Raw genomic sequence first — 23212 nt, 5'->3', positions numbered from 1 at the left:
TTAAGGGAAACCTGTGAAAACCAGCTCTTCCCCCTGAAGCAGCCTTTGCCACCCCAACCAAGAGACAAGAAGAAAAAAAGAAAAACTGTTTATTATGGTCAACAGCACAAATGTGAACTGGTACTAGTCCACTCCCGGACTGGATGTCTACAACACACTAGGGTTGTGCAAATTTCCATCTTCCTTCCATCGGAGGCCTCTGCCTTGGGAGGATCCGCTGATGATTGATGTCTAGGAAGCAAATCTCCCTGACTGGGCTAAGATGGGGATGATCTTTAGGTCAGTGGGAAGATCTGTGTGGTTCATGAAGCCTTGGCTTTTCGGCGTTGAGTCCCCCAAAGGAGGATGGAGATGGATAAGGTGGTGGATCCCAGAATACCAAAGAACATGAACAATGGGAAGGAGCCCTGTGAATAACAGACCAAAAAAACTTCATACAGGGTTACACCAAGGGCTTAAAACCTAACATTCAGTAATTCCTAGCATATCTGTCCCCTGAGCCAGGGCAGTTTTCTTCTAGTTTCCTTCTCTAGGTGATTTGCATCAGCTGCTGGTCTTCTTTGAAAGAGGTACTTGATCTATGCGTATCTCTTACCCCTAATTAGGAGGCCTAATTCCTCACCTGGCGCATACACCTGTAGCCATGGAAGCCATCAGCACAGACACACTGCAAGAGACCTGGACCATCAGGTACACAAGATCCATTCTCAGGACATATTTCTGAGAGCCAGAGAGAAACAGAGAACATTACTGGATTTCATTAGGTATATTTCCCATATATCTCCTTCAGCTTAGATTCTCTCAACTATTTCTAGGGCAAACGTAGAGTGGAAAATAGACTACAGATAATCAGAACACTATCATGATAACAAAATAATTTTAAGATCTTTCTTTCCAAAGGGTTAAGACTTCCGAGCTATGACAAACCTAGAGAGTGTATTAAAGCTATGACAAATGTAAACAGCATATCAAAAAGCAGAGACATTACTTTGCCGACAAAGGTCTGTCTAGTCAAAGCTATGGTTTTTTCCAGTAGTCATTCATGTATGGATGTGAGAGTTGGACCATAAAGAAAGCTGAATGCCAAAGAACTGATGCTTTTGAACCATGGTGTTGGAGAAGACTCTTGAGAGTCCCTTGGACTGCAAGGAGATCCAACCAGTCCATCCTAAAGGAGATCAGTCCTGGGTGTTCACTGGAAGGACTGATGTTGAAACTGAAGCTCCAATACTTTGGAAACCTGATGCAAAGAACTGACTCATTGGAAAATAGCCTGAGGCTGGGAAAGACTGAAGAAGACAGGAGAAGAAGGGGATGACAGAAGATGAGATGGTTGGATGACATCACCGACTCAATGGACAAGAGTTTGAGCAAGCTCCAGGAGTTGGTGATAGACAGGGAAGCCTGGTATGCTGCAGTCCTTGGGATCATAAAGAGTCGGACACGACTGAGCACCTGGACTGAACTGAACTGAACACTTCGGAAACCTGAACAAAAGGCACTTAGGCAATTTTACCGTCTTTCTGATCTAAAGTAGAGAATACAGGGAGGAAGGGTAGTTTCCGGAGGGGTGGAAGTGAGACAGCATACCTGGGTCCTCAGTGGTGTTGCAAATATTCCTTTGTCCTTCGCAACTCTGGTTGTTTATATAAAAAGTGATAGTATCCCAGGCATTAATACCTCCAGGACAGTTGACATCTTGTGGCAGTATCCTGAACACAACACAGGCAGTCATAATATGCAGACCAAAGTTGCTGAGTTCATAGCACTGCCTCTCTTTGGTTCTCTCCCGCACCCCACACTCTTACTCACAGAGTCTGGAGCTGAGTAAAGCCATGGAAGGTGTTGACCAAGTCACCCTGGAGGGGGTTTGCCTGAAGGTCTCTGCAAAGCACACACTGTTAGCACTGTGCTCTAGGAAAACACTTTACTTCCATTCATACATCTTTCTGGATGGTAATCCAGTTCTTATTCTGAGTTGTCCAAATGTAGACAATATTCAAACATCTTTTTAGCAGTCCATCCTCAAAGACTTTCCCATCAACCCTACGCCAAGGTCACTTTTTCGGAAGGAGGATAACTAACGACTTACATGATGATAGCAGTATGTGCTTGAGGAAAGTTTGGACCAGGGTCCTTCAGAGAGCAGTTCTGGAGATCCAGCCTGAGGAAATAAAGTAATCAGTGAAACTGTGTATCTTTCCCCTTCACCCAGGGTAAGCTATTACAACCCTCTTTACAGCTAATATTCATTGAACACACCTATGTCAGGACCACAAACTAGGCACTCTGGTAGATGTTTTCATCCTGCATTGTCCAATTAAGTAACCACTAACACATGTAGCTACTTAAATTTTAAAAATTCTGTCCCTCATTTGCACTAGTCATATTTCTTCAATATCTATTGCTATTCCTTTACTTAATGGAATGGTGCCTTAGTATTTACTTAATGACTACTAACTGCAAATATTACTTAATGCCTACTAACTGCAAAAATTGGGAGACTTAAAAATAACATTCAGTATCTTAGCTTGCAAGTTGTTTACAAGGTACTAGGGGAACAAGACCATCACCCAGAATAAAAAATATATAAACATTAAATTGCAATGTGAACAGTATATAAAATTAACTTGAGTGGTACAGACACTAAGGATTAGAGGAAGTGAAAAATTAAAAGATATTACTCTGGCATTTAGTAGTACAGAGTATTCACAAAAGATGTTGGAATTAAAGGACAGATATGTCCTAATTTGATGGAGGAAGGCAAGTTTAGGTAAAGAGAGAGGCTTGAACAGAGAAACAAAGGTGGCCTGCTTTTGGAGGTAGGAGGCTGAAGCCAGACTCTCCTGGAGGGTTTGAGTGGACAACTAATTGAAAGTAATGTTGGAAAGGTAGGTTGGGCCAGTCTATGATAGTTCCTGGTTTGTACTTTATCCTAGGACCACAGACAATTGTAAGTGTAATTTTAAAGCCAGAGCAATAATGGAAAGAAACTGGTTTTCTGAAAGTTCAATACAAATCAGTATTTAGATAGATAACGGAATGAGGAGAAAGGAAGCAAGACAATCTGAATCAGAAGTGAGGGTGCTCTGAAAAAGGAAATGTTTAATAGGAATCTATTATGTTTTTTCCACATATCTGGAGAAAAGTCAAAGGAAATTAAGAGAGATCTAGTTTTGGGAGACACCTGCATAATGGTTGAAGCTGTAAGAATAAGTGGATTCTCAAGAGTGTGAGGGGAAAACAATGCAGGAAGTAATCTGTATAAGGGGACAAAAAGAGAAATTTGCCTCAAATATGAATTAATGAGAAGAGGAAGAAAACCGTGTATCAGTGTCCTGGAGGCCAAAGGAGTCATTTCATGGAGACACTACAGTAAATAAGCCAGAGTTGATAATAAACAAAAGAAATAAGGTTAAAAAATGCTCAAAATTATGACTTTTATGCATTTTTCAACCAGGAAGAACCACAGGGTTGTTTAAAGTGTTAGTCACTCAGTATGTGTCTCACGCTTTTCAACCCCATGGACTGTAGCCCGCCAGGCTCCTCTGTCCATGGGATTCTCCAGGCAAGAATACTGGAGTGGGTTGCCATTTCCTTCTCCGAGTGATCTTCCCAACCCAGGTCTCCTGGACTGTAGGCAGATTCTTCACTTATCACGGTTTAGATGCCTCAAAAATATATATGAATATTTATCCCCAAAGCCAATCAGGCAAGCCTTGAAGAATCCGGTTTGGGAACTTTTTTCCAGTACCCAGGGAGGTCTTCTCCCTCACCCCAGGATGGTGCCTTCCCCATTCAGGCAGCAGCGGGCTCGCAGCGTTAGCTCTGGTGTCCGCTTACAATAAAAAGCCACTTCTGACAAATTTTGCACACTCCCTGGACACTGGGTGCATATCTGCAGAAGAGAGAAAACTATTAGAACTCCAGAAAGAAAAGCCGGGGGCGGGGGGAGGGGGGGGCAGGAAACAGAGGCTCAAACGTTAACTGCCAGTATATGCTGCAGAATTCCTCTAACATAGGGCCTTTATGTCAGATTTACAGAAGACATATTTCTTCCTCTGGAACCAGGCGCCAAAACAGCGCACCGGAGAATTTCCGTACCGGATCTTGTCCAGGGAAGGATCTCATCTCTGAGAATTACTATTCGAACACACTTATAATGCCCTCTCCAACGACTTCTCAACCTGCCAGCCCCATGTGACCGGGTGTAAAAGGACTGCAGGTACAAAAAGAACTCATCAAGCATTACAGAAAGTAGTCCTACCAACGCACGCTATCCAGCGGCATTAGAACGCAGCAAGCTTGCAGAACGGCCGGAGGGCTCATTTGTGGAAAGAACTTATAGTTATTCCAATATAACTATTCGAGCGAGGAGGTCAAATTTCAAACGTCTTTGGACGTCAGCAGGGCGAAAGCGCTGGGAGACAGCGGCGTTGAGTACTCGGGAGTGGGAGCCGGCTAGGTGACGGGTAGGGAGGCCCCAGGAACGAAATCGGGGCTGCGGCAGGCAGGGGAGAGGGGAGGGCCGAGTGCCGGCGAGCAATTCTTTTTCAACCCAACCTTTAATCTGCTTCAGTACCTCGGGTAGCGCCAAAGCCCTTCCCACGCTCAGAACGAAGAGCAGGGCTGCAGCCCAGGGAACCAAGCTCAAAGGACTGCCGAGCCCGCAAGGGGCCATTTTTCGCTCCTTCCGACCTTCTCCACTGATCGCGAGACGCGCGTGCGGCCCTGCCTCCCACCGTGTCACGCCCCCGTGCGGGGCGTGGCCTGGCCCGCCCCGCTAGTCAGGTGGGTTGGTCGGTGCTGGGAGGGCTGGGGTTACCTTTAGTCGTGGGGGTCAGCGCATTTTTTTGTTGTTGTCGTTGGGGGCCCCAGTCCTAGTTCGGGGGACTAACCACACCCTTCTTCCCCCTTAAGCGAAGACCTCCTTGCCACCGCTTTCTCAGCGCCGCGCTCCATGCTCCCGGACGTCGGGGTAGCGTCTCTGAAGCAACTCGGGGTTAATCCATCTGCCCGCAGTAAACATGGCGGCGCGAGGACCGGCAGGGGGCGGGACTCAGCTGTCACCCGGCCCGGCGTGGCCGGGCCCGCTCTCCCGCGGAGGCCGGACCCACGTGTGGAGATCGAGCAGGAGGGCCGGTCGAGGGCGGGCCGTGAGGGGTTGGGTTGGAGCACACAGGCTGCGGAGAGTGGCGTCAGGGCGGGGAGGGACGGGGAGGAGCAGAAAGATGAGGAGCGGGGTGGGCCGGCTCCTAGCCTGGAGTCCGGGGAAGGTGAACGTGCAGGCGGCGAGGTGGTAGTGGTTGTGCCACCTCGCGTGTGGAGGGAGGAGAGAAGTCAGGAAATAAAGAGGGTAAGGGTGATGGGGAGCAAAGGACGAAGGGCAAATCCTGTCGGGAGGAGACGAGCCTGAGGACGCTGGGGGCACCCTGTCCCTTTCAGCTCAGTCCTGAAACCACGCGGCGTCCGGTGCTCTGGCGAGGAGGTGGAAGCGGGATAGATAGTCCCCTAAGTCCTCATCTCCTTTGTCTTCCCAGAAAAGGAGCGATGCAGATCTCGGGAAGAACGACAAGACCTTCTTAGTCTTGGCTGGGCCCTGGAGGTAAGGGGAAGACGAGGGCTATCCCGTGGTGGCACGAGGCCCCGACCGAAGGGGCGCCAAGGGAGCCCCGTGCCGGGAGGGACTGAGTGTGGGCTTTGGTTAGGGCCAGAAAAAACTCATCAAAGCTAATCAAAGCTCGTCTTCTAGCCTGGCTCCCCTTCTACCTACCCCCAGGTGTCTGGAATCTAAAAGCATTTACTTTCAGAGGGCTGGCACATTTACTAAGGCATTAGTTACTAGCGTTTTAATGAGGACCTCTAGAGCCTTTCAGATCTTGCGGGATTCTAGGCACAAGGACAGATTTTGAAGGCATCTTTTGGGGAAGATTGGTCCTCCGGTGGCCCATTTGCCTTTTGTAGGGGGCAAAGCAATTCATTTTGCTACCAAAGTGAGAGTGTGATTAGGGTGGTTAGGAATGATTCTCTTTCTTGTCTGTGTATATCAGACTTTTAAAAAGAGCCCCCTACAGCCTGCTATTTGGTGCCCTGTGTGTTAGAGTTTTAGTGAAACAGCTTTTCTGTTACTTTTAGCACCTCTCAGAGAGAGGTGAGTTTTTTAAAGGTTAGAAGGTCCCTGTCCTGCTCTTAGAACCGTGTCTGGTGAAGTTTTTGTTACTGGGTCAGGTTTTTCCTGTCTTGCCTGGCTCTTTCTTCAGCCATCCAGGAGGGTTCTCTGCATCTCATGCAAATAGAATTCTCAGGAAGCCCTGCCAGTTTACCCCAGCAGCAGAGAGTCTGCGTTTCTGTACATCTTGTTTTCCATTCTATACTTTGACCTTCCTTCCTTTCTGCAACTACCTGCCTAGCCATATCATTAACCCTTTACGTCTGTACATTTGTACACAGCAGACATATTTCCTCTTACTCTCTGGTAGTTCCTATCACCTCTATCATAGCAATGAAAACCTTGCCAAAGAGGAGTGAGAAAACTTGAGATGTTGCAATGTAGCAAAGCCCCAGGCATCTTTAGGTTAAACCTGAGTGGCCTGTTGGGAACATTGTTCTGGGGACTCACATTTGTGACTTAGTAGAACATGTGATTCAAGAGTTGCCAACTTGTTTTCACCTCTTCGTTGACCCCAGGAGGTTCAGGGTTCAGGTTTGGTCTGCATGAAGCCATATCTTGCCAGGCAGGCAACATATATCCAAGAACACAGGGTAGGAGGGCCGGAAGACAGCGAAGCTGATCTTTCTCCTAGTGGGCAAGAACAGAAGACATGATTTATGTTAATCTGTCTCTAGATTAGTTGAAACCTAAACTTTGTTCCAGGAATGATTGACAACAGTTAACACTCTGCTCCAGCCCCAGTTCAGGGACTAGGGAGGGAGGGGCTTCTGGTGAATTACCTGTCACACTTACTGACAATCCTGTTATTTCTCTGTTGTTTTATATGATGCTGTCCAACCCTAGAGAACTAAAGAGTGTTCATATAAAGTGTATAACCTGAGAGACATGGTGTTTTGAAAGGTATAGATATTATTATCATTGCTAATACTTATAAAGTACATAGCACAGTGCTGTGTTTTACAACATGTGTTCAAAAATGTTAATGGTCATCATGTTAGGCTTTCTAAATTCGCAGGCCTTGGTGTGTCTGTTGGTAAATGAGGGGGTTATGCTAGTGATCTCCTAAGATTCCTCTAAGTTTTGGCATACCGTGATCTGGTCCTTGTTCTGAGGATAATGGTATTTAATATATTCTCTAAGGATTAGTATTTATTGTGCAGGAGTTAGAACAGCAACTTTCCCATCTCTCAGCAACTCTTTTGCAATTCCTCCTGGCATTCAGTGCCAAGTGGAACTTGCAGCAAAAGCCTAATCCATCTAAGAATGCCGTTGAATGTGAGCTCCCTGCTCTCCATTCTGGAGTCTCTAGGGCTGAGCTGGAGTTTGGGGGTTGTAGGGTGATAGGGCCATTTGGACCGCAGTGATTGGTTCCCTGAAGGGGCCGCAACAAATAGCTGCTGAGCTTCACCTTAGCTCTTCTCACCTCTGCTTCTTATAGACCAGGCCTTCAGCCTCCGTTCAGCTCCAGACACGCAGCTTCTCCAGGCAGCCTTGCTTCACAGCAGGGATTGCTCCTTGAGGTGGGTGTCTGCTCCTGTGGGATAGCACCACTTTCCCTGACTGTTTCTCTTGCCCACCCCTGCCCCAACTCCCTGGCTGGCTAGCTTCTTTCTGAAGTGCCCCTGAAATTGTAACTGTGAACCCCTGGTTCCAGCATGTTGGCCTCTCACTTTTGAACCCAATCTCTCCCTGGATCTGCTACTGACTGCCGTGTTACAGGTAGAAGAGCTGAGAGGTGGTTGGCAGGGCTTTAAATAAGTTGGGGAGAACAGAGTCGTTGGCCTGGGGATGCCTGAAAAGGAATTTGAGGCTGCTGTGGAGGTGGTCTTCCTGGTGATCAGTGCTGAAAAGGCGTGCTGTTCGGAAGGTGGGGCCTGAGGCTGGGAGAATAGAGGCCATGGTTTTGTTAGTCTCTTTCCTGAAGTTTCTTCTTCCCTGCTGGGTGGAGGCGCCAGGCTGGACTCTGCTGGCTTACATTGTAGTGACTGGGTCTGTGTGTTCAGGCAGCGGGTGGGGCAGGGGATTCTGAGAAGAAACTAGAGGGTGGGCTAGAGGTGATTTTTCTTTTCCTGCTAGGGTGAAGACCTTAGAAGGTTCTTAAGTTTCACAGTTGTGTATACCCAGAAAGGTCTTGGCCAAATAGTTACCTCCTGGCTATCTCAATCTGCTGCTTCCTCCCTCTCCTCCCAACTCTGCCCTACTAAACACATATCAATGCCTCCAGACCTTTCTGGTTGCCCTGGGGCCTGGCTGGGCAAATCTGATGGGTGTGGAATGCACAAGCCCGAGGGTGGGTGGCCGTGAAGGCAGGGGAGGCCTGCCTGAGAGCCAGTTTCTTTGTAGATCACCCTGGACAATGTCACTTGGTGGAGGAGGACTGTGAGGCGGTGTCTGGAAGTCAGGTTGTAGCGGCTTGCCTGTCACTGCCCAGCTGAGTGGCAGCCCAGACCCCAGGAAGAGCAAGTGGCCGCAGGTCACAGACTCAGAGAGAATATGAGTGTGGGGTTGAGCACCGCCACGCCCCTCCCTCCAGCCTCAGACACCAACGTGGTCACGTCCACCTTCAGCCTGGTGGACTATGTGGTCTTTGTCCTGCTGCTGGTTCTCTCCCTTGCCATCGGGCTCTACCATGCCTATCGTGGCTGGGGCCGACATAGCATCGGCCAGTTGCTGTTGGCAGATCGAAAAATGGGCTGCCTTCCTGTGGCCCTGTCCTTGCTGGCCACCTTCCAGTCAGCTGTGGCCATCCTGGGTGTGCCGTCTGAGATCTACCGATTCGGGACCCAGTATTGGTTCCTGGGCTGCTGCTATTTCCTAGGACTGCTGATCCCAGCACATGTCTTCATCCCCATCTTCTACCGCCTGCATATCACCAGTGCCTATGAGGTAGGTAGGGAGGAGCACAGAGGACTCTCAGGGGCAGGGGTAGAGAGAAGGAACCAGGCACACAGGGATCTGGGCCCCTCAACTCTGTCTGCCTGATGAGAGGGGCAGAGAATAAATACATTATGTGTCTAGAAGTTCACTGTGGTGAGGTCGGGCAGGGTAGGAGTTCGGGGAGAAGCACTGTGCTGAGGGGGGCCCAGAGTGGATATGAGTTGGCTATTTCCTCTGTTCCTGGGCTTCCTGAGGGAAGTTGTGTGTGATTTGTTGGGGATGGGGTGGGGAGGAATGCATTGTGTTTGTTTTTTTTTTAATTTACTCCTACCTAGTACCTGGAACTCCGGTTCAATAAAGCTGTGCGTGTTTGTGGAACTGTGACCTTCATCTTTCAGATGGTAAGTGGAATGAGGATAGAAGTTGAACCTGGTGCAGGGTAGAGGGACATGGATTCGGGCTCGCTGGAGCCTTCCCTGCTCTCAGACTAGCAAGACTGAAATTCCTGCTCACCCCCGGAGACATCTTGTTGCCGTCCCTTCCAGTTCTAGCACACATAACCATGGTGGTGGCAAACCAAATTTTGGGAGAAGGGAGAGGGAGGGGGAGTGTAGGTGAAGGAAGGCCTCTGGGATATTGGAGCTGAGGTCTGTCTTTTCTTCTCTCTGCCCCACCTCATCGGCTCCTCCCGTCACATTTTCTCTCCACACCCAACAGGTGATCTATATGGGGGTCGTCCTCTATGCACCATCCTTGGCCCTCAATGCAGGTGAGGAGTCACAGTCCCTGGCTCCCAGCCACTGCAGGCTAGGGAAAACCTTTGGGAGGGGCAGGTGGAGGAAAGAATGCAGAAAAGAACCTAACCTTGACCAAGGAATTATTCCACTCTGGGCCCTTGGCTGGTCTTCACTAGAGGTGGAAAGCTAATCAAACATTACCAGGCCCCATCTGAATTGGTTAATCAACACCTTTTGGTGGAGCTTTACAAACCTTTTTTTTTTTTCCATTGTGGTAAATGATTTATTTCATCCTTATAATCAAATGGTTCATATCTTACTGCATTTCCCTGGTTTATCCCTGGGAAACCCTCCTCTGGAGATAGGAATGTGATTTTTATCTGTTTACAGTGACTGGCTTTGATCTCTGGCTGTCAGTGCTGACCCTAGGCATTGTCTGTACCATCTACACTGCTCTGGTAACCAGTCTTAGGGAAGGGTGGAGAGGAGGGAGGTGGGGGAAAGAGGAAAAGGTGGGACAAGATAAGTAGGTGGGTAGTAGATAAGAATATAGGTGAGGAGATGGGTGTTGTGAAAAGGGATGGGATCGTGTCAGGGGATGGGATGTGATGGTAGGGAATGGGATGGGAAGGATGTCAGCAGCTGGCTGCTGCCCTCGCTGGTGGTGTGGCTCCGTGGACATCTGTGGCAGGGGTGCTGTCTTCTCCCTGTAGGGTGGACTGAAGGCAGTCATCTGGACAGATGTCTTCCAGACACTGGTCATGTTCCTGGGGCAGCTGGCAGTTATCATTGTGGGGTCGGCCAAGGTGGGCGGTTTGGGGCACGTGTGGGAAGTGGCTTCCCAGCATGGCCTCATCTCTGGAATTGAGTAAGTACACCCCTTCCCTGGCTGGGGTCTGTCGTGCCTGGGAGCTGAGCCCCTCTTAGAGCCTGCGCCTAGGGTGGTAGTAAGCAGAGAGGAAGCTGTGGGAGTTGAAGTGCAGCCTTGAGGCCAGTGGGAGGCTGGGCCTGCAGGGGTGGAGGACAAGCTCAGTGTTCCCCCGGGTGGTCAGGTGTCAGGATGTTTCTAGTACCTGGGATGAGGCTGTGGGTTGGTAGAATGGAACCACTCCCTCCCCACCCAGCCTGCTGTCCTGTCTTGAGTCCACTTTGGCCCCGGCAGCCATCTCTCTGCCCTGCCCCCTGTCGGAGGAGGGCAGGGAAGGCTGAGTCTGGGGCCACAGTGGCACGTTGGTGTCTATGGCAGGCTGGACCCGGACCCGTTTGTGCGGCACACGTTCTGGACGTTGGCCTTCGGGGGTGTCTTCATGATGCTCTCCTTGTATGGAGTGAACCAGGCGCAGGTGCAGCGCTACCTCAGTTCCCGCACGGAGAAGGCTGCAGTGCTGTGAGGGCAGGACTGGGAAGACGGGGGGCCCGGGATGGGGGAGAGACTGGGACCTGGTTCTGCTGCGGCAGTTTCGGTGGGGCAGGATACCAGGGCACACCCACTGGGCAGGACGTGGACCTGCCTTCTGGGGTGTGGGGACATGCCTGCTAACACCCTCTGCTTGCACTGGCCTCTCTTGCAGCTCCTGCTATGCCGTCTTCCCCTGCCAGCAGGTGGCGCTCAGCATGGGCTGCCTCATTGGCCTGGTCATGTTTACCTACTACCAGGAGTATCCTATGAGCACCCAGCAGAGTCAGGCAGCCCCTGACCAGGTGAGACGGCCTCCCTGCCCCCTGCCTGGACCCCTCCAAAGGGAGTGTCTGGGTGGCTGCAGAGAGGACCCCCACCTGGGGTGGGCACTGCATGTGAAGTCCTTCCTCCCTGGGATTCTGCAGCTGATCATAGGGCCCAGCCCACGGAGCGGGGACCTCCCTTTACTGACTCACTCCTCCGTACCACCTGCCCTGTGGGGAGCCATCACACAGCTGATCTCTTCTATCCCTCCTCACAGCCTCATCTGGTAGAGGAGAAAAGGTGACCCAATGGGGTGGCTAGCGTGCTCAAGTCACACCACTGGCTGGGGGAGAGCTGGGGCACGGGCTGCTGCGTCCTTCTTTGTACAGAGCCCGCTTTCTCTCCACTTACTGTGGGGTCGCCTTCAGTGCCTGGCCCCCTTCCTAAGGCGCCCAGTCTCCAAAGACTGGTCGGCGCATGTGGGTGGCACATGCAGGGGAAGGGCGGCGCTCCCCTGGGAAGGGCTTCTCTGAGCAGAGCTGTACTCTTCTGCTCCGCCTGCAGTTCGTCTTGTACTTTGTGATGGATCTCCTGAGAGGCCTGCCGGGGCTGCCTGGGCTCTTCGTCGCCTGCCTCTTCAGTGGCTCCCTCAGGTACCTTGACCTTTCCCCTCAGGCTTGACACAGCTGACCCCTCTGAGTACAAGGTGACGGGTGGATGGGAGGTCCCTCTGAGCCTCTCATTGTGCCTGTTTGTGTGTGAACGACAAGGGACAGCTCTTCTGTGTGGACAGGCATGTCCTCTCCTAGGCGAGGCCCCTTTTTGGTGAAGGAGTCTTCTATACCAGGAATTGATTTACTTGAACCAAACCTGAACCCCAGTCAGAAGAGGCCAGGTGTCCCTGCCTCCCAGGCCTCTTCCTCGGTTCCAGCTGTCAGAGTAGTGTTTGGGTTACATGCGTCCTCTCCTGCCTTTAGGGCACTTGTCCCTCAATAGGGTCCCTTGTTAGGTTTGCCCTTCTGGACCTGACTTTCTCTTCCTTCTTTCAGCACCATATCCTCTGCTTTTAATTCACTGGCAACTGTTACAACGGAAGACTTGATTCGACCCTGGTTCCCTCGTGTCTCTGAAGTCCGGGCCACCATGCTTTCCAGAATCATTGGTGGGATTATACTTCCTTATCTTTTCAGCCATGTACTTTCTAAGATACCTCCTAAGCACTGTCGGCTGTCTGCTTTGAAGTACACTTGCCCAGTAAAGCACTGACCTTGATTATGTGCCAGGGAACTTCCTGGGGAGCAGTCTTGGTCACCTAGAAGTGAGGACAGGGTGGGAGGGACCTGGAGCTGGGTCCTGAGGTAATATGCTCCCTTCCCAGGGACAGAGAGGTAGTAGTTTGACCAGGGAAAGAGCTTTGCTCTGCTTTCCCTGCTTATTGTGTTAACTCACATCTGCTTATTTCTCCCCTGCTTTTTTCCCAGCCTTTGGTTATGGGCTACTTTGTCTGGGAATGGCCTATATTTCCTCGCAGATGGGACCTGTGCTGCAGGTAATGAGGGAACAGAATTGTTGGGGGAGAAAAGGAGCAGATTGAAATCAGAAAGGGAAGAAGACTGCTATTGTGAAAGGAATTGACACAGAGGGCAGGTGTCAGAAGTTCCCCTTTGACCGGCTACGCCTGTAGGTCTGAACAGACTCCCTAGTAGCCAAAAGCCCCAGAGTTGTTGTTGGCTCAGAGAGGTCTAAGGATCAGCCTCTGGAGAACCCCAGGCATATTCCCATAACTGTTTCTGCCCTCTAGGATCCTGCGTTCTAGTGGTTCCAGGGAGAAGAGACTGACAGATCTGGCTGGTGGGGCTCTGAGGCAGTGGTGGTGGCTCTGCCACATTGCTGAGGCTGGGGTCTCTGAGCCTGTGTGTTCTTTTCTTTTTCTCACCCTGTCCTCTGCAGGCAGCCATCAGCATCTTTGGTATGGTTGGGGGGCCACTGCTTGGACTCTTCTGCCTTGGGATGTTCTTTCCTTGTGCAAATCCTCCTGTGAGTGACCCACATGACTCCAGGGTCATGTGTGGGGGTGGACCTGGGGAATGGCTTGGCAGGGCTTTCACTAGGAGTGCTGGGAACTGGTGTAAAGCTTTGGTGGGGCTGGCCTTGTGACAAGAGAGTGTCACGTCTCTGGGCAGGGTGCCATCGTGGGCCTGTTGGCTGGACTGATTATGGCCTTCTGGATCGGCATCGGGAGCATAGTGACCAGCATGGGCTCTGGTAGAGCACTCTCTCCCCCTAACGGGTCCAGCTTCTCCCTGTCCAGCAATCTGACTGCTGTCACCATGGCCACACTGATGCCCTCGACTGCCGCCTCCAAGTGAGTCAGAGCTCACTCTCTCCTTGGGGAAAGCAGCTCATTCTTGAGGGGTTTTCCAGGGCCCTTGCTAAGGGATGGGCCACTAGAAGCCTGGGGGGTGGGGAATGTTGGGTGTTGGTTCCCCGACCTCTGGGACCTTGCAGGGGGTGGGGGCGGGGAGCCAGGTGCCTGAGGGTCGGTTGCTCCTTCAATGAGTTGCTAATTGTCCTCACCCCCTGCTCTCCCCAGGCCCACGGGGCTACAGCGGCTCTATTCCCTGTCGTACTTATGGTACAGCGCTCACAACTCCACCACCGTCATTGTGGTGGGCCTGGCTGTCAGTCTGCTCAGTGGTGAGGGGGCGTGGGGTGGGCGCGCAAAGAAATGAGGACTGCCCGAGGGATGGCACTCAGGGGTCTGGGGTCTGAGCTCAGGGGCTCCTGGATGTCTGGAATAGTCAGGCTTCTTGGCGGAGCTCTAGGAGGTGGGTAGGGGCTAGGGGCTCAGAGGAGTGAGATTGGATGGCTCTGGGAAGTGCCCTGGTTATACACTAGAGTCTCAGGAGCACTTTGTCTTCAGGGGGCATGCGGGGCCGGACCGTGGACCCTCGGACCATTTACCCAGTGTTGCCGAAACTCCTTGCCCTCCTGCCCCTGTCCTGTCAGAAGCGGCTTCCCTGCAGAGCCGGCAGCCAGGTAGCTCCTCTGTTGTCAGATCACCCCTCCCCTCCCTCTCAGACTACTGCCGGACCTTCTGGTTTCCGTCCCCCCCCCGCATCTTCTTTCTCCCCCAGCCCCCATTCTCTGATGATCTGCCTGAGCCTGGGCCATCCGGCAGCAGGTGCCGGCTCCTTCCCACAGGGAAGCGGGGGCTTGGTGGGCAGAAGGGTCTTGGCCCCGAGCGGCCACAGCTGCTGGCCTGTCCTCTCCCTCCTCCCACCCTCGTGCTCACCCCAGGCCTGCTCCTCCCCTCGCTGCCCCTTGCTGGTCCCCTTTCTAGCCAGGATCACAGCGGGGTCACCCTTCCTGCAAGAGGAAAAGGAGGTTCCTTCACCTCCCCTTTCGTCTCACGTTCACCCCACCCTTTGCCCACATTCCCCAGGACCTCTCCTTGGAAGCCCGTATGTTTCCAGAGAAGATGAGCAATGGGATGCTGAGGGGCAGCAGAGACCAGGTGGACATGGCTGTGCCTGAGGAAGGCCCCGTCCAGCCGGGGATCAGCCCGACCTTCATCCTCCAGGAGACCTCACTGTGATCCTGGGATCACAGACTTGGGACCCAGACCCAGAGGCCCCTGCGGTACTGGGATGAGTTCCCTGGTATTCCGCAGGAGGGTCACAGACTGAGTGACCTCACCCACACCAAAGGACCTTGTTCTTGGGAGTTTGTGCTACAGCAGAAGCTGTCATGTCACAGGAGGTGTGAGAGTAGGACAAGGTTTTTCCTTGTTCTTTGCCCATCTGTTCTCTAGAGAACCAGGCTTGCAGGGGGTACAATTCTGCCAGAAAAAGGGATAGAGGTAAATCTCCAGGCAAAAGGATAATGGCTTCTGATTCAGCATCGCCAGGCTTCTTTGAAGTGAATGGAAATAGCTGTGCTGGGCCCACTCTGGCAAGATTGATGCGGAGCTGCCTTGGCCAGCTCTTGTGTCCCTTGCAGTCCCATTGGAGCACGGCTTCTGCCAGCCACACAGGGCCCCTGGGACACTACTTTGAGGTTGTCTGTGCTACCCAGACATCCTGATCTGTCTACCTCCATTCTTGAGAGGGAGGTTTTGGTGTCCCTGAGAGGCCTCTCGGAACACGCAGGTACATTAATTTCCTTTGTGTAGAGTAGGGACGTTTTTCACCTCGCTGCCCCACCCCCTACCTTTGCAATGGGCACTTGGGGATGGGGTGGATGTTGAGAAACCAGGACATGACCAGGTCCACTGTGGAGTGTGCCATCCGTCTGACTCCTGAGCCATGCCACCCTCGTGTCATTTGGTCATTCATGCTCCTGTTTCCTTTTGGAGTTTTACCCACATATCTTTGTTCCTAAGGAATAAAAACTGCCATTGGGCTAGAATCTGGGTTCCTGTACTGTCTGCACCTGCTCTTGTCCACCCTAGTCCTGTCCCTGGCGAGGGTGAAGAGCCCCTCCTCCCATGCACAGGTCTTCCCCTGCTGAGGGAGGCCTGCAGGGGACCAAGGGTGGCTGGTGAGGTTTCTGATCTCTGGCCGGTGTGCATGTCTACAGGGGGTAATGTGTTCATGGGGTTGAACGTGCACTTTCCTCTGCTGCTTCTCTTCCCGTGTGGCTTGGTCTGTTGCCTGTCCTGCCCACTTGTCCTTGACCAGAACAATATGTTGCTCTGAGAATTTCCACTTTGGGGGCAGGAGGAAGAAGGTTGCTATTTAGCATTTAAAAATAGAACATTTAAGGTGGACTTTTATGGTCTTGTGAAGAAACTCTGCTTATGCCCACCCACACTTGGTCTCTGTCTCTGCTTGGCCCCATCCAGCTGGCCAGAGCACAGGCTCTTCAGGCCCCTCTTGACAGCCCCCCACCTTGGTCCTGAGGGCCACAGCTCAACCTGTTTCCCTACCCCACCAAGCTGCTAGGGTTCTAGCCCTAGCCAGGCTCTCATTCATTCCTTTTTTTTTTTAATTTTTTTAAATTATGAAAGTATGATAACACATTTACAGGAGACTTGGAAAATACAGAACAAGGTTACATATAGTTCCAATATATATTACAATTATTTTTTAAGTAAATAAATTAAGATTTTTAGTTGGAGTTTCATCATTTATTCTTCATCATATTTATCCATCACCCACTTCATGCAAGGGCCTCACCTTGGCTGCCATCTTATAGCTAAAGAATGACTGTGCCACCCAGGGACCCTGCACCAGGTCCCACCATTGGCATTTCAGAGTGGCCCCTTTTTGCCTCAAATTCCTGTATTTTAACTGTATTTGCATAGAAAAGGGGGGACCCTACAGAACTCAGAACTTTCACAAGTTATATTAAAAGGGAATAATAGATTCATTCTCGATATAAGTAATTCAAACTCAACACAGATGTTCCTTCGTCTCTAATGCAGTAACTTATCTTCATGCAGAAAAGTACCATTTAATAATTGGGGGTGAAGTCTAATGGACTGATTTGGATTCAAATACTGGTTCATCCGTCCACCTAACCTCCTTAAGCTTCAGTTCCTTCATCTACTAGGTGTGAATTTCATGAAGGTTCAAGATTGTAAAGGATTGATGCATTCCTTAAATTCCAGTTATTGTAGTTTTTGAAGCACTTTTCGTGACTACCTGATTTTATACTTTGGGAGAGAAGCACACACCATGTCGTTTGCATTTTCATGTATCAGGTAACTGGAGTGCTTGCCTAGTGATTGGCTGAAGCAGGGCTAGAACCCAGATCTGTGACTCTCAGTGGCCTACCAAAGTCACATCTCTTGTCCTGGAAGCTGTGTCCTTTGGGATAGGGTGCACACACAGGTGACAGGGTCTGTCCTGACACAGCAGTCCAGAGAACAATGATGTATTAAATAGGTGCTACTGTACCATCATTCTAGAACCTTCCTAGGTCAATTCAGTTCAGTTTAGACACTCAGTCGTGTCCGACTCTTTGTGACCCCATGAATCGCAGCACGCCAGGCCTCCCTGGCCATCACCAACTCCCGGTGTTCACCCAGACTCACATCCATTGAGTCAGTGATGCCATCCAGCCATCTCATCCTCTGTCATCCCCTTCTCCTCCTGCCCCCAATCCCTCCCAGCATCAGAGTCTTTTCCAATGAGTCAACTCTTCGCATGAGGTGGCCAAAGTACTGGAGTTGCAGCTTTACCATCATTCCTTCCAAAGAAATCCAAGGGCTGATCTCCTTCAGAATGGACTGGTTGGATCTCCTTGCAGTCCAAGGGACTCTCAAGAGTCTTCTCCAACACCACAGTTCAAAAGCATCCATTCTTAGGCACTCAGCCTTCTTCACAGTCCAACTCTCACATCCACACATGACCACAGGAAAAACCATAGCCTTGACTAGACGGACCTTTGTTGGCAAAGTGATGTCTCTGCTTTTGAATATGCTATCTAGGTTGGTCATAACTTTCCTTCCAAGGAGTAAGCGTCTTAATTTCATGGCTGCAGTCACCATCTGCAGTGATTTTGGAGCCCCCCAAAAATAAAGTCTGTCACTGTTTCCACTGTTTCCCCATCTATTTCCCATGAAGTGATGGGACCAGATGCCATGATCTTCATTTTCTGAATGTTGAGCTTTAAGCCAACTTTTTCACTCTCCACTTTCACTTTCATCAAGAGGCTTTTTAGTTCCTCTTCACTTTCTGCCATAAGGGTGGTGTCATCTGCATCTCTGAGGTTATTGATATTTCTCCCAGCAGTCTTGATTCCAGCTTGTGTTTCTTCCAGCCCAGCGTTTCTCATGATGTACTCTGCATAGAAGTTAAATAAGCAGGGTGACAATATACAGCCTTGACGTACTCCTTTTCCTATTTGGAACCAGTCTGTTGTTCCATGTCCAGTTCTAACTGTTGCTTCCTGACCTGCATACAGATTTCTCAAGAGGTGGATCAGGTGGTCTGGTATTCCCATCTCTTTCAGAATTTTCCACAGTTTATTGTGATCCACACAGTCAAAGGCTTTGGCATAGTCAATAAAGCAGAAATAGATGTTTTTCTGGAACTCTCTTGCTTTTTCCATGATCCAGAAGATGTTGGCAATTTGATCTCTGGTTCCTCTGCCTTTTCTAAAACCAGCTTGAACATCAGGAAGTTCATGGTTCACATATTGCTGAAGCCTGGCTTGGAGAATTTTAAGTGTTACTTTACTAGCGTGTGAGATGAGTGCAATTGTGCGGTAGTTTGAGCATTCTTTGGCATTGCGTTTCTTTGGGATTGGAATGAAAACTGACCTTTTCCAGTCCTGTGGCCACTGCTGTGTTTTCCAAATTTGCTGGCATATTGAGTGCAACACTTTCACAGCATCATCTTTGAGGATTTGGAATAGCTCAACTGGAATTCCATCACCTCCACTAGCTTTGTTCATAGTGATGCTTTCTAAGGCCCACTTGACTTCACATTCTGGCCTTCAAACCTTGCTTTAGACCCACAGTAAAATGTTTCACAGCATGACCCAGTACACTCATACATTGCATTGTGTTACTAAAACATGTCATGAAAAAGGGTCTCTAGGTATAGTTACTATTTCTGGAGCTCTCCTTTTCCCTTCGCTCTGTGAATAATTCAGCCCTCATGCCATCATGTGGAGCAGAGCAAGTTAGGCATTCATGCTGGAGGCTCTCATGGATGTCAGAGCTCAAGTGAGAGGAGGGAGGCCATGCATAGAACTGGCCCAGCTTGGATGTGAGACTGAGCAGAATGAGGAGGTATCCACGCAGGGCTGAAGCCTGCTGTGGTGTGTTAGGGCTCTGTTGGGTGAGAAGTGTCCGTTGGGGTCAGAAGCCTGATGTAGGGTTGGAGAATATGAAAGGCGTCCTTAGAGGCAAGAAGACATGTGGGTTGTCAAAGGGAGTGAGTGAGGTGGGAGCTCATAAGGGGGACAGCTTGATTGGGGGGGAGGGGGTGTCAGCATGAGGAGAGCATCCACAAGGTAGGTGGCTTGGTGTGGCTTATCAAATCCTGTGTGTGTGTGTGTGTGTGTGTGTGTCTTCCGTGGAGAATCAACTCACACAGAATGAAGAGGGCATCTACACATGCGAGCAGCTCAACCTGGGCTGTTAGAGCCTGAGTGCTGTGAGAAGGGCATGTGCAACAGGAGGAAGAATCTATCATCAGGTGGGAGACCAAGTAGGGTGAGGAGGTCATCTGCCATGGAGGCAGCCAGGGCTGGGGGGTCAGCTCAAATGGGGAGATGAAGACATCCACATAGGGGCCAGCCCAGTGGAGTCTCACAGCCTGAGTAGGATGAGGAAGGCATAATATGTGTGAGAGAACTGTTGGGGCTGTGACAACATGCTGTGACAATCAATAGCATGAGCCATGTTTCTCACTATTGGGGAAGAGTGTTTCGTGGAATGGGAGAAAGCAAGAATGAACTCTGGTGAATTGGAACAGGAGATATTGGCATGTGTTCCTGGTTTTCAATAGATCTACATAAATATAGAAATAAATAGATATGAGGACTTCTGTGGTGATCCAGTGGCCAAGACACCGAGCTCCCGAGGCAGGGGACCCAGGTTCGATCCTTGGCAGGGAATTAGATCCCACATGCCACAACTAAGAGTTCGCATGCCGCAATGAAGATCAACGATCCCGCGTGCCACAGCTAAGATTTGAGCAGCCAAATAATATTAAAGAAGCAGAAAGAAGCAGATGGATGTAGCTGTGTCTTCTGAGAGGGTTTGGGGGGCAGTAGTAGCATAGGAGCAATAAGAGCTTTGTGCTTAGACCTTGGACTCTAAATAACATTCTCCACTAAGAATGTCAACAACAATAGCAACAAAAAACCCAAGGCTGCTTGGAGAAATTGATTCTAGGGCTGGGACATCATGTGCCAGAAAGCAAAGAATTTATCGAGGAAAGATAAGATCATATCAAAAGGACAGAGAAGCTAGCTTGAAGGGACTCCAACGAGCCAAATCTGGAACATTCTGAGCATTAAAATAATATAATAGATGATAAGCTATTAAATGAAAAAAGGAAATCATGAGTTCATACTGATAAAAGTAGTAAGTCAGAGTTTAGATAGGGTATGGAATCTTTATATAGTTTCAAATGCTTACCTCTGCACAAAATACTTACTAATTACAAGGGAGAAAGAAGAGCTGTAGTGGAGCCGCCTGGCAGACACCATCTTAAGTAATCAAAATAAACATCTCCTGTAAGGGATAAATCAGTCATACATCACCTGACAAGATGCAAAGGGAAGAACACATAATCACTATTGTGATTCTCTTGTCAGAGATGTATAACCTGAATCTAATCATAAGAAAATATCAGACAAAACAAAATTGAGAGACATTCCATAAAATAACTGGCTTGTAATTATTGGGACCATAGCTGAAAATTAAATAGGATCTGAGTATTAAAGTAACATTAACTTCTTGACTTTGATGCTTCTGTTGTGGCTGTGTAGGGTCATGTTCTTGTTAGTAGGAAATATACAGTGAACTGACTTTCATGCATGATCTACTAAATGTATTGTGGTCCACTGAAAACACTGTAGTGCTAGGTTTCATTCCCAGCTTTCAGACACATAATCTGTTTCTTTCCCACTTTCCACCACCATTCCAGAATTCCTCTGGAGGATTCTGAGGCCTCTATGGGTTTTCTGTTTTCCTAAAGGAATCATGTAGTGTGAGAAGCAAAAGACCTATGAACCTCCAGTCCCAGCAGCCAGCCTTGGCTCCTCTGCATCTGACAGCAGAAAGCAGATGACTCCATGGCAGGGCTGGTAGTGAAGCCAGTGGTGGTGAGAAGCGGGAAAGAAACAGATTCTGTGTCTGAAAGCTGGGAATGAAACCTAGCACTACAGTGTTTTACATGTTTACATGACCCTACATACCCACAGCAGAAGCAGCAAAGTCAGAGTGGGGTCTTCAGTCCATGTGACCATTTTTGCCAGAGAAAAATCCATCCAACTACCAATGTATCACTAAGTCATTTGGCAGAGATTCTAGCTCCCAAGCAATAAACTTGTTTTATCATCTGAAAAACAACTTTACCAACCTAGAATTTTACACTTAATCAAAATATAATCCAAATGTGAACATGAAATAAAGATACTTTTGGATATACAAGGAAACATAAAGTCGACAGGTGTCAACTGTTAGAACAATGACCTAATTAACCAATAACATTTATTGTTATGTCTGAATAAGCAGGGATTACTTTTCAAACAATCAATATAATCTGGAACTAAACTCCAAGAGCTAAGATTTTCTTTTCTCTTTTTTAGAGAACTGGATGTAGACTCACATTGGATAATTGAAAAATTACAGTATGAGGTAAACATTTAAAGATAGCTGCAAAGAGATCCAACCAGTTCATCCTATAGGAGATCAGTCCTGGGTGTTCATTGGTAGGACTGATGTTGAAGCTGAAACTCCAATATTTTGGCCACCTGATGCGAAGAGCTGACTCATTTGAAAAGACCCTGATGCTGGGAAAGATTGAGGGCAGGAGGAGAAGGGGACAACAGAGGATGAGATGATTGGATGGCATCACCGACTCAATGGACATGGGTTTGAGTGGACTCTGGGAGTTGGTGATGGACAGGGAGGCCTGGCGTGCTGCAGCTCATGGGGTCACAAAGAGTTGGACATGACTGAGCAACTGAACTGAATAGAATAATAGAAATATGATATATCACTCCCATACCATTAAAGAAAAAAATCAAATGGAGCAATGATGAAGGAAAAAAAACCCTGAATAATCAAGTGGAGTAAGAGTGTGTGTGTTGTGGGGGGGGGGGGAGGGGGGAGGGTGTATTTTCTAAATAAAAATGCTGAATATTATGGTAAAAATAAGTTCAAGCATGTCACTCAATATTTATGAATATATAAAAGTAAAACGTAAAAGTCACAGACTTCTAGATTTGGCAATAATAAAAGAAAACCAGCTATTTGCTATTATAAAATATATACTTAAAAGGAAACAGCATGCTCTTTCGCTCAGGCCCGTGGCGCCGGCAGGATGGGCAAGTGTCGCGGTCTTCGTACTGCCAGGAAGCTCTGTAGCCACCAACGAGACCAGAAGTGGCATGATAAGCAGTACAAGAAAGCACATCTGGGCACAGCCCTGAAGGCCAACCCTTTTGGCGGCGCTTCTCACGCTAAGGGAATTGTGCTGGAAAAAGTAGGAGTTGAAGCCAAACAGCCAAATTCTGCCATCAGGAAGTGTGTCAGGGTTCAGCTAATCAAGAATGGCAAAAAGATCACTGCTTTTGTACCCAATGATGGTTGCTTGAATTTTATTGAGGAAAATGATGAAGTTCTGGTTGCTGGATTTGGTCGCAAAGGTCATGCTGTTGGTGACATTCCTGGAGTCCGCTTTAAGGTTGTCAAAGTAGCCAATGTCTCTCTTTTGGCTTTATACAAAGGCAAGAAGGAAAGACCAAGATCATAAATTTTGATGATGAAAGCACGATAGTAATAAATTTTCCTATACCAATAATACGTTCTGTGTCCTATTTTCTTACCCAAGAAAAACTGTTATTTCTAGAGTAAATGGGATTCATAAAATTTTTTTCTCTGTGGAATAAACCATATTAGTTAAAGCTGAAATAAATGTACAGTATGTTGAGAAAACTCAAAAAAAAAAAAAAAAAAAGGAAACAGCATGAAATAATTGAAAGTAAAGATGTGGGAAAAAATTGGCCGTGCAAATGATAAAAGCAGAAGCAGTAGCAGTAATATCAGACATCAATAGAATTTAATAAAACATC

The 23212-nt window shown here is 48.9% G+C and overlaps 3 protein-coding genes across 9 annotated transcripts; 2 read left to right on the top strand and 1 right to left on the bottom strand.

Moving 5' to 3' along the window:
* Positions 1 to 72: 72 nt before the first annotated feature.
* Positions 73 to 4743, bottom strand: ATRAID (all-trans retinoic acid induced differentiation factor). Its single transcript, XM_005895726.3, has 7 exons — positions 4583 to 4743; positions 3777 to 3898; positions 2093 to 2164; positions 1813 to 1884; positions 1591 to 1712; positions 623 to 720; positions 73 to 407 (listed from the first exon to the last, which is right to left on the bottom strand). Exons 1-7 carry the CDS (start codon positions 4679 to 4681, stop codon positions 303 to 305), a joined length of 690 nt encoding a protein of 229 aa, XP_005895788.1. The 5' UTR covers positions 4682 to 4743; the 3' UTR covers positions 73 to 302.
* On the top strand, positions 4718 to 15859 carry SLC5A6 (solute carrier family 5 member 6). Of its 7 annotated transcripts, none has more exons than XM_070379264.1 (18): positions 4718 to 4791; positions 5541 to 5605; positions 7611 to 7692; positions 8516 to 9058; positions 9385 to 9450; positions 9767 to 9818; positions 10177 to 10244; positions 10500 to 10654; positions 11033 to 11173; positions 11358 to 11487; positions 12014 to 12102; positions 12499 to 12611; positions 12931 to 12998; positions 13400 to 13486; positions 13633 to 13814; positions 14043 to 14146; positions 14373 to 14488; positions 14895 to 15859. In XM_070379264.1, exons 4-18 carry the CDS (start codon positions 8666 to 8668, stop codon positions 15045 to 15047), a joined length of 1917 nt encoding a protein of 638 aa, XP_070235365.1. In that variant the 5' UTR covers positions 4718 to 4791; positions 5541 to 5605; positions 7611 to 7692; positions 8516 to 8665; the 3' UTR covers positions 15048 to 15859. The 7 variants fall into 7 exon arrangements, with proteins under 7 accessions (XP_070235365.1, XP_070235368.1, XP_070235363.1 ...); XM_070379262.1 differs by lacking the exon at positions 4718 to 4791 and adding an exon at positions 4826 to 4978; XM_005895725.3 differs by lacking the exon at positions 4718 to 4791 and adding an exon at positions 5201 to 5356.
* Positions 15860 to 22423: 6564 nt separating this feature from the next.
* On the top strand, positions 22424 to 22943 carry LOC102270678 (small ribosomal subunit protein uS12-like). The gene has a single exon (XM_070379260.1). The coding sequence runs from the start codon at positions 22462 to 22464 to the stop codon at positions 22891 to 22893; it is 432 nt and encodes a 143-aa protein (XP_070235361.1). The 5' UTR covers positions 22424 to 22461; the 3' UTR covers positions 22894 to 22943.
* The last annotated feature ends 269 nt before the right edge of the window (positions 22944 to 23212 follow it).

This window comes from Bos mutus, chromosome 11 (genome assembly GCF_027580195.1).
Source record: "Bos mutus isolate GX-2022 chromosome 11, NWIPB_WYAK_1.1, whole genome shotgun sequence".
NCBI lineage: Eukaryota > Metazoa > Chordata > Mammalia > Artiodactyla > Bovidae > Bos > Bos mutus.
The sequence above is the reverse complement of the archived record's forward strand: the minus strand, read 5'-3'. Positions and strand labels throughout refer to the sequence as shown.

What these genes read in the sequence shown, in the direction of transcription:
- SLC5A6 (XM_070379264.1), top strand. Translation starts at nt 8,666, where the DNA reads ATGAGTGTGGGGTTGAGCACCGCCACGCCCCTCCCTCCAGCCTCAGAC. An exon ending in TTCCTTGTGCAAATCCTCCT is followed by an intron (nt 13,487 to 13,632) that starts GTGAGTGACCCA and finishes GTCTCTGGGCAG; the next exon opens with GGTGCCATCGTGGGCCTGTT. An exon ending in GGCTGTCAGTCTGCTCAGTG is followed by an intron (nt 14,147 to 14,372) that starts GTGAGGGGGCGT and finishes CTTTGTCTTCAG; the next exon opens with GGGGCATGCGGGGCCGGACC.
- LOC102270678 (XM_070379260.1), top strand. Translation starts at nt 22,462, where the DNA reads ATGGGCAAGTGTCGCGGTCTTCGTACTGCCAGGAAGCTCTGTAGCCAC.
- ATRAID (XM_005895726.3), bottom strand. Translation starts at nt 4,681, where the DNA reads ATGGCCCCTTGCGGGCTCGGCAGTCCTTTGAGCTTGGTTCCCTGGGCT. An exon ending in GCACATACTGCTATCATCAT is followed by an intron (nt 1,885 to 2,092) that starts GTAAGTCGTTAG and finishes TGTGCTTTGCAG; the next exon opens with AGACCTTCAGGCAAACCCCC. An exon ending in TTTACTCAGCTCCAGACTCT is followed by an intron (nt 1,713 to 1,812) that starts GTGAGTAAGAGT and finishes TGTTGTGTTCAG; the next exon opens with GATACTGCCACAAGATGTCA.